Consider the following 14,384-nt stretch of genomic DNA (forward strand, 5'->3'; position numbering starts at 1 on the left):
GGCTCTGAGGTAGCACTGTTGACACATGAGGATTTGGAGTGGCCCAGATAAAGTAATCTATGATTAACTGGGGCGCGGCGTGGTGCAGCAGCCTTACTACCTCGCCAACAGCTGTAGTCAGGGCCCAATTACAACATTATGGGATGTCCAAACATATTAAAGGGGCGGGAATGGGGAGTGTGTATGTGTGTGTGTGTATGAGCATTTGTGTGTTTGTGCATGTGGCTACTATATATGTGTGGCTTAGTGTCGGGGTGAGAATTGATGTAAATGTGTGTGTTTTAGGGAGATATTTGGGAGTGTGATCGAGGTAAGGTGTACGTTTACAATTTTCAGGATTGGGAGGGAGGGAGTAGGGTCACGGGTGCAATTAAATAGACATTTCTAGTCATCACATTTGCTGTCAAATTGTAGAAATGTTCTTGTGCGGGTTGGGGCTGTGTGGGGGGGTGAGGGAAATGATAGCTGCTATGATTGCTGTACCAACTGTCCGACGGGATAACAAATCAAATTATAAAGATGGACCGCGGTACTGGCCCAGCGCTGGCCCGCCGCTGTCTGAAATTGATTGCCAACAGCAGCAGCTGATATTGCAGGGCCTGGTCTGTCATAGTCCATCAGCAGTCATTATCACCATAGGAATATGGTTCACTCTGTGGGGGGCATGATACTGTGGCTGAAAGAGTATGGGCTACATGCTACTGTAGCTACGTCCATATTGGTTACACTTTACTAGGCTTTTCATTTGGTGTTGGCTTAGAAGTGACTTTGTAGAATGGCAATAGGATGGTTGTTGAGGATTGTTCTTTTTCTGTGTGTTTGGGATTGATTGAAATAAATGCTACTATGTTACAAATGTTGGTATCGTAGTTTAATTTGTTGAAGTAAGTACAAGACAGTACTGTATGGACGTGGGCTCCCGAGTGGCGCAGCTGTCTAAGGCACTGCATCTCAGTGCTTGAGGTGTCACGACAGACCCTTGTTCAATTCCCAGGCTGTATCACAACCGGCTGTGATTGGGAGTCCCATAGGCCCAGCGTCGTCCGGTTTTGGCTGAGGTAGGCTGTCTTTGTAAATAATAATTTGTTCTTAACTGACTTGATTAGTTAAATAAAAAAAATTAAAAAGCTGGTAAATATCAGCTGAAATAGCCTAAGGCTGTAGAATAAAATGTTAACTTCAGGCAATGGTCGAAAGTTGTCATTCATCCTATCCGTGCTACCTTTTCAAATCAAACTTCCCTTTCTGGAAACATAAAGCAGAGTTCTGGTCTCATCTCAACATTACATTTGTCCTCTTACCCAGCACCTGAGAACTAGTGGATGTTACTGTGAGCACACGTCTCTCTGAGGTTTTCATTATGTTTCAATATTAAACTCTGTTCGTTCCTGAACAGAACTTGCAGACAGGCTTTGCTATTTTTAGCAGATGTGAGAGAAGTCATATACCTGGAGCTACAGTAGCTGTCATTGGAAATCATTTTCATGTCTTTAGATGGTTTCTCCGCCCGTTCAGCAGGTGAGTAATGTGCCTACGGGGGAGTTCGCTTATGTTTTATTGAGAGGCCAGACACATCTTCAATAACGCTGAAACTTTCACAATGTTCTGAGAGAAGTTAATGGAGGGACTTAGCATCAGGGGCCACTTACAGGAAATGACTGTGGTGACTTATTACCAGGGTTTAAAATGTGATTTCACCTCTTTACTTCTAAAGGAGCACTTTTACTGCCTCTGTTCCATGAATTTGATGCAGTTTAAGTAGAATTAGAATATTATTTGCTCGGATAAAGTAGACTTGTGGGCGCTAAAGCACTCTGTCTTGAAAATAACAGGTTGACTACAAACTGGACTGCCTCCGTTACACGCACGCACGCACGCACGCACGCACACACACACGCACGCACACACACGCACACACACACACACACACACACACACACACACACACACACACACACACACACACACACACACACACACACACACACACACACACACACGCACGCACAGCTAATGAGCGAGCCCAGGGCTGTGCCAGCTGCTTCCCCAGGTGTGTATCCAGACATATAAAGGTGAGGAGAGAATCTCTTCCTCTGTCCCACACAGCTGGCTGTCATGTCTCCTCCTGTTGGAGCACGAAAGGTCACACATGCAGGCTGGCTGGGATGCACACGCACGCACGCACGCACACACACACACACACACACACACACACACACACACACACACACACACGCACACACACACACACACACACACACACACACACACACACACACACACACACACACACACACACACACACACACACACACACACACACACACACACACACACACACACACACACACACACACACACACACACACGCTCACACACACTCATCTCCAGCTGTGTTCTGTTGTCTTTTGATCAGCTAAGATCATACTCAGGAAGCTTTCACTCCACAAAACAAACTGTGGCACAGAGATGGTAAAAAAATATATTTTAAATTAGTTTGTTTTCAACTTCAGAAAACCCCAAATTATTACAAAGTGCATTTTCATGACCCAGTTTACTTTCGATCCAAAATGCTTGTGGCCTCTGCCTCTAGCATTTTGTATGAGTCATGTATCCTGAAGAAACACTCAGTCCTACTACCCATATAGGATATCATTGGCTTGTGATCGTACTGTATGTACCATAGGTTGTCATGGCTAAATATTTACGACATATTGGACCTGTTTGTGCTCCGGGCATTGAATAGTATTCTGATCAGAAACATCTGCAAAGAGGAGTGTTATGATTGGAAGGTCTGGGTTGTTCTGAACACTCATAAAGACACAGGTCAGGACTTCCAGTGATTAATCAGCCATTGAGATTTCAGAGTGCAATCAGCATGTCTCTGCCTCAGAGAGCCGAGAGATGTGCTCCAGTCCATATTCAGCCTCTGGACCTCTGCTGAGAGGCAGGTCAAAGCTGATGAACGAAGCTACACTGCGATGCATTTAGTCTGTTCTTTTGGCCATAATATGTCTTGTGAGCCATACATGTTGGTGTTTTGTACAATTGGTTTATTTCCACACTGAAATCAATATAGTTCTCATTGGGTACCTTGTGTACCGCTTGTATAAAAATCATTTCAGTGTTGTTGCTTATACAATAAGGGACTAAAGCAGCATGAAAAATATAATCATTTTATTTTAAAGCTCTTGTAGACAAATGGAAAAGGGTTATTTGTTACAGTCAAAAGACAGCAACATACAGTAGCTACAGCAACATTTCTCTGGGGTAATTCTTCACACAAATTGAATGGGCTATTGTAGTAGAAACCAGTGCTTTCATCCTCTGCTACTCAGATCACACCTCAAAGAAAAGATGCTGATTGTACTCCCATAACATCCCTTTTTCTTGATAATATATATATTTTATTTCTGGGCGATGAGGCTTTGTTCTGCGGCAACACACAAATACACTCACACACTCACCCTCGCATGGAATAATGTTCCAGCATTCTAATTAGTCACACATTCTAGAAGCTGCAGAGTCTCATTCACCTCCATGTAATTAAAATCAGTGTAAGAGTCCTCCTAAGTAACACCTAGAAACACTGCCAGGAATAGGCCCTCCTTGACAAAGCATTTGGCAACTGTGGAACAGGCGAAATTAAGCCTTTTCCTTCATACCTTGTGTTCTCATCGACACTGTAGCTATCTCTCTGAGCTTGCTTTTGTAGCGTTGTAATGACTTAATCTCAGCATTCTCAGAGTGAATTACTTTGTGTTTGGTAGGCAATGAATGGTTTTGTTTCATCGCCCCAGAAGGGATTTTGACACAACAGTTGAGTCAGTTTCCCTGTGACTTGCCACATACTGGATCTGTAGGTTTATGATCAACGACCAGACAGCTCATTCTTACCTCTTGGGGTTTAATGTAATATGCTGTTGTTTTGTCCTTAGGTAAACTATTCAGAAAATAGATTGGTTATTGACTATGGCCTCTTGTGTGAATGCAGAAGTAAGAAAGCACTTTATAGGTACAGCCCATCATTACCTTAAGTGTCCCATTCTACATTAAAGCATTAGGTTGTGTACCTCTCTCTCTGCCCCTCTCTTCCCCATCTCTCTCTCTCTTGCTCTCTCCATCCCTTTCTCTCTCTTTCTCTCTCTCTCCCTTTTTCTCTCTCTTGTTTTCTCTGTATAATAGTCATGAGGCTCACTAATGGCCCCGAGGCCCATCAGTAGGAACAGAGCAGATAAGAACCAAGGCAGGAATTCACTCCAGTCAATTACCTGGAGTGCGAAGTTCAGGCGCTGTGTTCCTTTTATAGAGTAAACAAATGAATCCTGGATACACAGTCCCCCCCACCATGACGATGCAGAGAGTGATAATCATACATCACACAGATCAATATCAGCTAGCTATATCAGACAGGAAGTTGAAAGATCCTCTTCTCCAACATGAAGCCCCTAGATATGGTATTAGGCCTAATAAGTTATAGTTGACTCCTTATAAGTGCACTTCAGATAAGTGCATATTTTAAGTGCACTACACTTTTCACAACGGTGTTCCAGTCCTCCCAAAGTTGCTACTTGTAACCGCATGCTCTATTTAAGTGCACAATATCACAACAATCTCAAGCTATTGCATTTATCATTAATGAGCTGTATATTTGTATTTGGTTTAAATCACTCTGTTGGAGACAGAGAAGCGCTTTATGCATTTACACAGACCATTAAGGATAGAGGACACCTTCCCTGGTCTTTCCGGATGCCATACAAGAATTATATTAGGATAATAAAGTGGATGCGAGCCAAGAGGTCCGTGAGCCAAGCTGTCAGGGAGATATAAAGTATTAACAGACCACAGAGGGGATGTGTGTGACATCTTCAACTGACATCGCAGAGTCAGAGTAACTCACACAGTAGTAGTATAAGGATGTAAAAAGTTACAATGACTTAGGATCTTTCACTTTCAGTGTCTGCTCTGTTATGGATGATATAGGTTATGAATGATATAGGTTATGAATGATATAGGTTATGGATGCTATAGGCTATGGATGATATAGGCTATGGATGATATAGGTTATGGATGATATAGGCAATGGAGGATATAGGCTATGGATGATATAGGTTATGGATGATATAGGTTATGGATGATATAGATTGTGGATGTTATAGGCTATGGATGATATAGGCTATGGATGTTATAGGCTATGGATGATATAGGCTATGGATGTTATAGGCTATGGATGATATAGGCTATGGATGATATAGGTTATGGATGTTATAGGTTATGGATGATATAGACCATGGATGATTTAGGCTATGGATGATATAGGTTATGGATGATATAGGTTATGGATGTACTACTAGAATAAGAAAAGACTGTAGAATAAGGTATTCAGATGTGGATTATTCTGGTCTGATTCAATGTATCCTTCATGAGAAAAAAATACAGAACGAGAGAGAATGAAGTGGAGAGACAGACAGACAGACAGACAGACAGACAGACAGACAGACAGACAGGCAGACAGACAGACAGACAGACAGACAGACAGACAGACAGACAGACAGACAGACAGACAGAGGAGAATGAAGTGGAGAGAGACAGACAGACAGAGGAGAATGAAGTAGAGAGAGACAGACAGACAGAGGAGAATGAAGTGGAGAGCTGATTGTGGAGTTCTTTTTTTTAAAACACGAAGAGTTTTTGATTGTCTGTGTCCCTTTTTCAATCTTGACCTTGTTGTGGCTCTTTGGCACACAGTGTGTGTGTTTGTCTATCTGTGTGTGTCTCTCTCTCTCTGTGTGTGTGTGTGTGTGTGTGTGTGTGTGTGTGTGTGTGTGTGTGTGTGTGTGTGTGTGTGTGCGTGTGGTGTGTGATCCAGAGAGTTCTAAGTCCCTGCAGAGGGGGGGGGGGGGGGATGTACCAGACTTTGGTCAGCTAATCAATACTCACTAAGCTACATCAGTAGGCTACCTCTGAGCTAGCCAACACAAAGGGAGCTACTATTACACTGCTTTATCATCTCTCACTAAACACCGGGACATATCAGCTGTCAACATTTTGACATGACTTTGTCGTGTCGTTACAATGTTATACGCACAGAAATAAACTGAAGGATGTCTCTCTCTCTCTCTCCTGTGTGACGGTGAGAGTTAGGGACCGTTTTTGAGCGAGTATGTCCCCTTTCGATGTTGACCTTATTGTGGCCCTTTGGCACACAGTGTGTGTGTGCGGCTGTGGGGTGTGCGTGGGTGTGTGTATGTGTATCTGTGACTGTGCAGTAGCAGTGCATCCAAACAAATAGGCCTAGATTGCTAAATAGATGAATGCACAAACAGCCCAGTTTCAGTTGACTGAGAGGAAAGCATTTGCTCTTTGAGTTATTGATGTGGTGATGCACCGGTGAGCATCTCATTGAGTCTGGATTAATATCCAAACAGATAAATGATGAGACAGGCTGGCTGGAATGCTTGGGAAAATGAATTAGTGAAGATGCTTATTAATGTATCAAATTCATTTTTTTTGTTTTTGTTTTGTTTTTTGTTATACACTCAGCCCAATGTTCTAAATTAATACCGTTCATTGTGTTATGATAAAAAATGCCCTTGACAATATCAGCATTTTGTTTTGTTTTTTGTTATACACTCAGCCCAATGTTCTAAATGAATACCGTTCATTGTGTTATGATAAAAAAAATGCCCTTGACAATATCAGCATTTTGTTTTTGTTTTTTGTTATACACTCAGCCCAATGTTCTAAATGAATACCGTTCATTGTGTTATGATAAAAAATGCCCTTGACAATGTCAGCATTTTGTTTTGTTTTTTGTTATACACTCAGCCCAATGTTCTAAATGAATACCGTTCATTGTGTTATGATAAAAAAAATGCCCTTGACAATATCAGCATTTTGTTTTTGTTTTTTGTTATACACTCAGCCCAATGTTCTAAATGAATACCGTTCATTGTGTTATGATAAAAAATGCCCTTGACAATGTCAGCATTTTGTTTTGTTTTTTGTTATACACTCAGCCCAATGTTCTAAATGAATACCGTTCATTGTGTTATGATAAAAAATGCCCTTGACAATGTCAGCATTTTGTTTTGTTTTTTGTTATACACTCAGCCCAATGTTCTAAATGAATACCGTTCATTGTGTTATGATAAAAAATGCCCTTGACAATATCAGCATTTTGTTTTGTTTGGCTGTGTAATCAGTTACGTCTTTTTTCAAACTTCAAAGGTTGCATTGCGTGCTGGTTTTTAGTCTTGTTTATTACTGTACATCTCCCTGGTTTGTGTTTCTGATCGGGTTCTTCAGGGGAACGTCTCTCTGGTTTAAGTTTCTGATCAGATTCTTGAGGGTAACATATCTCTAGTTTGGGTTTCTGATCAGACTCTTGAGGGGAACATCTCTCTGGTTTGGGTGTCTGATCAGATTCTTGAGGGTAACATCTCTCTGGTTTGGGTGTCTGATCAGATTCTTAGGAGGAACGTCTCCCTGGTTTGGGGTTCTTCTGATCAGGTTCACCAGGGGAACATCTCTCTGGCTTGGGTTTCAAATCAGATTCTTGAGGCGAACATCTCTCTGGTTTGGGTGGCTGACCCGATTCTTCAGGGGAACATCTCACTGGTTTGGGGTTCTTTTGATGGTATTCTCATGGTTCTGTTACCCATGTGTTCTCCACAGATCTTCAAGAGGTGCTGGCTGGTGTTTAAGAAGGCGTCCAGTAAAGGCCCCAGACGGTTAGAGAAATACCAAGATGAGAAGGCAGCATACTTCAGAAGCTTTCACAAGGTAAATACATGTTTTATGCTGTCACTGTCTATTTATATATATATATATATATATTTATACAGTTGAAGTCGGAAGTTTATATACACTTTAGCCAACTACATATAAACTCAGTTTTTCACAATTCCTGACATTTAATCCTTGTAGAAATTTCATGTCTTTGGTCAGTTAAGATCACCACTTTATTTTCAGAAGGTGAAATGTCAGAATAATAGTAGAGAGAAGGATTTATTTCAGCTTTTATTTATTTCATCACTTTCCCCGTGGGTCAGATGTTTACATACACTCAATTAGTATTTGGTAGCATTGCCTTTAAATTGTTTAACTTTGGTCAAATGTTTCAGGTAGCTTTCCACAATAAGTTGGGGGAATTTTGGCCCATTCCTCCAGACAGAGCTGGTGTAACCGAGTCAGGTTTGTAGGCCTCCTTGCTCGCACACGCTTTTTCAGTTCTGCCCACACATTTTCTACGGGATTGAGGTCAGGACTTTGTGATGGTCACTCTAATACCTTGACTTTGTTGTCCTTAAGTGTAAGGGCTTTCTTCTGGTGAAAGAGAGGCGGACCAAAATGCAGCGTGGTGGTTATTCATGTTTTTAATAAAGACGACTATGCATGAACAGACTATACAAAACAAGAAAAGTCAAAACCTAAACAGTCATATCTGGTGCAAACACACAGACAGGAACAATCACCCACAAAACCCAACACAAAACAGGCTACCTAAATATGGTTCCCAATCAGAGACAATGACTAACACCTGCCTCTGATTGAGAACCATATCAGGCCAAACATAGAAATAGACAAACCAGACACACAACATAGAATGCCCACCCAGCTCACGTCCTGACCAACACTAAAACAAGGAAAACACATACGAACGATGGACAGAACGTGACATTAAGTCATTTTGCCACAACTTTGGAAGTATGCTTGGGGTCATTGTTCATTTGGAAGACCCATTCGCAACCAAGCTTTAACTTCCTGACTGATGTCTTGAGATGTTGCTTCAATATATCCACATACTTATTCTGCCTCATTATGCCATCTATTTTGTGAAGTGCACCAGTCCCTCCTGCAGCAAAGCACCCCCACAACATGATGCTGCCACCCCTGTGCTTCACGTTTGGGATGGTGTTCTTCAGCTTGCAAGTCTCCCCCTTTTTTCCCAAAATATAACGATGGTCATTATGGCCAAACAGTTCTATTTTTGGTTCATCAGACCAGATGACATTTCTCCAAAAAGTACGGTCTTTGTCCCCATGTGCAGTTGCAAACCATAGTCTGTTTTTTTGGTGGTTTATACTTGCGTACTATTGTTTGTACAGATGAACGTGGTACCTTCAGGCATTTGGAAATTGCTCCCTTGGATGAACCAGACTTGTGGAGATCTATAATTTTTTTCAGATGTCAAGCAAAGAGGCACTGAGTTTGAAGGTAGGCCTTGAAATACATCCACAGGTACATCTCCAATTGACTCAAATTATGTCAATTTGTTACGACTTCCGCCGAAGTCGGTTCCTCTCCTTGTTTGGGCGGCGTTCGGTGGTCGACGTCACCGGTCTTCTAGCCATCGCCGATCCACTTTTCATTTTCCATTTGTTTTGTCTTGTTTTCCCACACACCTGGTTTACATTCCCTCATTATTTGACAAGTATTTAACCCTCTGTTCCCCCCATGTCTGTGTGTTGTTACGTGTATGTGCACGTCAGACTGGTTTGGCCCGGGTTATGTAACCCGTATTTGTTTATTTTTCTTAGTGCCGTGTGTCTGTTCGCCGTAATAAAGGGCTCCGTTTTCTACCCATTTCTGCTCTCCTGCGCCTGACTTCCCTGCAGCCAGTTATGCATACACTACACAGTTAGCCTATCAGAAGCTTCTAAAGCCATGAAATCATTTTCTGGAATTTTCCAAGCTGTTTAAAGGCACAGTCAACTTAATGTATGTAAATAAATGTCTGACCCACTGGAATTGTGATACAGTGAATTGTAAGTGAAATAATCTGTCTGTAAACAGTTGTTGGAAAAATTACTTGTGTCATGCACAAAGTAGATGTCCTAACTGCCTTGCCAAAACTATAGTGTGTTAAAAATACATTTGTGGAGTGGTTGAAAAACAAGTTTTAATAACTCAAACCTAAGTGTATGTAAACTTCCGACTTCAACTATATATATATATATTCACCTCATTGGCTCTCCAAAATATTTCTGTCTTGATATGAAGGGTACACTCAGTAGACAGATATGTTTTTAGACGCAGCACAAGGCCAGACAGAAATTCATTTGTCTGAGTTTGTCGACCCTTTTAACGGCACCGCCTCCCATCACAACTTAGCCACAACCTTCATTTTCACCCAATAACAAGCCCCAACCACCATTTCCCCTCAGACAATATTGCCAAGCACTTATTTTATTACACATCAATCGGTTAAATCCTACTACGCACAAACCGACCCCAAAAAATGATTGTATTTTGTCTTTCATAAAATAATTACACATGGGGTAAAGATTGCTGTTCGGAATCTATTAAGGCACATTTGGACGCTTTATCTCGTTCCTCCGGGGTCTTTCTCTTCCATTGAGGAGGATAATCTGGAATATAATATATCTCTCCCATCTTACCCTTTGAAAATACCCCAATTAGGCCTCATTATCAGTGGCAAGGATAATGTTAAGTGAGTTAAGTGGCTCTGCTGTAGTGATGAGAGGAGAGGAGATGTGGCCTCAGATAGGGACTTGCTGGGACACCAGAGTGTTTGATGTGTCTGGGCTCTTTAATATGTGGCTGTATTATGAGAGGCTATAACACACTGTCTAATACACTATATTTAGTTATCAGTCACTTCCCCACCTCATCAAGGGGTTGACCGACTGGAGGCCTATGCTGATTTCCGATAGCTACGTAACTTTTTATACTACATCATTCCATCAAATTGAAATGCCTGTGTAGAGTTAACCTCTCCTAGAGATGTCTGCTACCCACAGCAAAGTGAGTGATGACAGAACACATGCACCAGTGCACCTGATAATGCTTCCAACACAGTGCTCCCCAGTGCACATGAAAACGCTTCCCTAGAATCCCCACACAGATTAGGAAAGGTTCCATCCGAGGGATTCCAGAACAGTGCTCCAGAGAAAACTTAAAAACAACAACAACAGTGGATTTGCTTTTGTGTTTCGAAGGGTGCTGCATAGATAGAACGTTGCGGCCACGCCCGCCTGTCAGGAAAATAACCTGTGGTTACCTAGGTTACCCCGTTGTCTCACAGCTAAAACATGACCTTTTTCAAAGCAATTTTCTTGTTGTCTGCTTGTTTTAATAAATTACAAAACTAGATTTAAGAAAAGTACAACATGTCTAAAGATGACTTTTCAACATTGCTTGCTCCGGAGCGTTCTCACTACATAGAACGTTTTATATTGTAGGGCTTCCCAACAACACAAACAAACTGATTTTACAGCTACAAGTAGTGAATGGACTTTCAGTACAAACTGAGTATATTAAACAAGTGAAATGTATTACCTGTGATTGAATGTTTTCCACACACATAGCCACAGTACCAGTCAAAAGTTTGGACACACCTACTCATTCCAGGGTTGTTCTTTGTTTGGACTATTTTCTACATTGTAAAATAATAGTAAAGACATCAAAACTATGAAATAACACATATGGAATCATGTACAACAAATCGTAATATATTTTATATTTGAGAATCTTCAAAGTAGCCACCCTTTGCCTTGATGACAGCTTTGCACACTCTTGCCATTCTCTCAACCACCTTCATGAGGTAGTCACCTGGAATGCATTTCAATTAACAGGTGTTAATTTGGTACATTTGTGGAATTTCTTTCCTTCTTAATGCATTTGAGCCAATCAGTTGTGTTGTGAGAAGGTAGAGGTGGGTTACAGAAGATAGCCCTATTTGGTAAAAGACCAAGTCCATATTATCACAAGAACAGCTCAAATAAGCAAAGAGAAATTACATTCCATCATTTAAAAAAAAAAAAAAAAATTTAAGTAATAATTTAACCTTTGTTTAACTAGGTAAGTCATTTAAGGACAAATTATTATTTCCAATGACTTGCCTACCCCGGCCCTAACCCGGACGATGCTGGGACGATGCTGACGAATTTTGTGCCGTCCTATGGAACCCCCAATCACAGCCGGTTGTGAAACAGCACGGAATCAAACCACTGCCTTAGACCGCTGCGCCACTCAGAAGCCATAACTTTAAGACATGAAGCTCAGTCAATCCGGAAAATGTCAAGAACTTTGAAAGTTTCTTCAAGTGCAGTCGCAAAAACACATCAAGCGCAATGATGAAACTGGCTCTCATGAGGACCGCCACAGGAAAGGAAGACCCAGAGTTACCTCTGCTGCATAGAGTAAGTTCATTAGAGTTAACTGCACCTCATATTGCAGCCACGAAACAGACACATCTCAACATCAACTGTTCAGAGGAGACTGCGTGAATCAGGCCTTTATGGACCAATTGCTGCAAAGTAACCACTACTAAAAGACACCAACAAGAAAAAGAGACTTACTTGGGCCAAGAAACACAGCAATGGACATTAGATTGGTGGAAATCTGTCCTTAGGTCTGATGAGTCCAAATTTGAGATTTTTTGTTCCAACCGCCGTGTCTTTGTGAGACGCAGAGGAGGTGAACGGATGATCTCCGCATGTGTGGTTCCCACCGTGAAGCATGGAGGAGGAGGTGTAGGGGTGCTTTGCTGATGACACTGTCAGTGATTTATTTAGAATTCAAGGCGCATTTAACCAGCATGGCTGCCACAGCATTCTGCAGCGATACGCCATCCCATCTGGTTTGTGCTTAGTGGTACTATCTTGTTTTTCAACAGGACAATTTCCCAAAACACACCTCCAGGCTGTGTACGGGCTATTTGACCAATGAGAGTGATGGTGCTGCATCAGTTGACCTGGCCTCCACAATCACCCAACCTCAACCCAATTGAGATGGTTTGGGATGAGTTGGACCGCAGAGGGAAGGAAAAGCAGCCTATGCTTAGCATATGTGGGAACTACTTCAAGACTGTTGGAAAAAGCATTTCTCATTAAGCTGGTTGAGAGAATGCCAAGAGTCTGCAAAGCTGTCATCCAGGGAAAAGGTGGCTACTTTGAATAATTTAAAATATACTATATATTTTTATTTTTTGAACACTTTTTTTGGTTACTACATGATTCCATATGTGTTATTCCACAGATTGGATGTCTTCAATATTATTCTACAATGTAGAAAATATAAAAAAGATTTTAAAAACTTGACCGAGTAGGCGTGTCCTAACTTTTGACTGTACTGTATGTGTAGCCTACGTGGATACCGGCTCCCCACAGTTTCCCACTCTCTCATGCCCAATAGGCTGAAGCCACACAGCTATTTTCGCAGGTTCTATTTCCCTACGTGGGAGCATTGTGAACCATAGGTTGGGATTTTTGACCTGGCTACATGTACATTAAACAACACATTAGATTTTCAGCATGTTTTGTTATTTCTGTTAAACAAAACACGACGACAAAGTTGTCTCTTTTACACTGGATGTCATTGGGATATAACGTTTGTTTTCCCCAATTTGTGGGTGTGGTCAAGGGGAATTCCTTATTATTACCTGAATATTGACTCGGAGTATACAACTGAATAATTCCAAAAAATAATTCAGCAGGACCCACTCCCTGTCTCACTTGTTTACTGTTTTGGCTGCCTCTATGTCATGAGCTTTTGACAAAGGCATTTGCAGCCATATGATGCTACCAATGGCTTGGTTCATAAACTATAAATAAGCAGTAAACTGTAGAGAAGTAACTTTTAGAGAGTTTATGCCTTTGGGCTATATTCTTGACAATAGCTTTGTGGCTATGTTCTGAGAGGAAAGAGAAGATCATCAAAGAGGGGAGGGGATGGGAGGAGATGGGAGGGGAGGAGAGGAGAGGGGAGGGGAGGGGAGGGGAGGGGAGGAGAGGAGAGGAGAGGAGAGGAGAGGAGAGGGAGAGGAGAGGAGAGGAGAGGAGAGGAGAGGAGAGGAGAGGAGACTGGCTAAGCATATAGAGCCCAGCTAGCTCTAGTGCTGATGTGGTTTTTGCTGTCAGTTCTGTGTTATAATTATGTTTCTGGGTTAAGATATGAACCATATTGACTTCATATTCACTTCCTCACATCAGCGATGCAAACAGATGGTATCAATGCTATTGTCTGGATAATGAACACTGAGGATAATGGTATTCAATACATTTTGTACAACCTCATCATCACACTGCCTTGTGATGCAGTTTCACAACAGTCTTGAACAGAAAATGCTAATGGAAAATAGAATTTATTTCACTAGCAATAATCAAATCAAACGTAGAAATCTTTATTCTGCATGTGGCATGTTAGCATGGCTCGTGTCACTGATCTCTAACAGTCAGATTGTACTATATAGGAAACACGCACGCAGGGACGAACACTCGCACGCACACACACACACATTTTACTACAGTATACGGCAGTGAGCCCACGTAATACATTCCCATCAGGCTGGCATTGTGCCCACGGTTGGCTCTGAGCGAGCGCTCTACAATCATGTAATGGCTCTTATCTGTCCAGCA

At 41.7% G+C, this 14,384-nt stretch overlaps 1 protein-coding gene across 1 annotated transcript in view; it reads left to right on the top strand.

The window, feature by feature from the left end:
- Positions 1 to 14,384, top strand: part of dok6 (docking protein 6) — a 97,103-nt gene that overhangs the window by 15,638 nt on the left and 67,081 nt on the right. Inside the window, exon 2 of the mRNA XM_052483476.1 lies at positions 7,678 to 7,785. Within this exon, the coding sequence (XP_052339436.1) occupies positions 7,678 to 7,785 (108 nt within the window). The remainder of the gene's footprint in view (positions 1 to 7,677; positions 7,786 to 14,384) is intronic.

This window comes from Oncorhynchus keta, chromosome 28, assembly GCF_023373465.1.
Source record: "Oncorhynchus keta strain PuntledgeMale-10-30-2019 chromosome 28, Oket_V2, whole genome shotgun sequence".
Taxonomy (NCBI): Eukaryota; Metazoa; Chordata; class Actinopteri; order Salmoniformes; family Salmonidae; genus Oncorhynchus; species Oncorhynchus keta.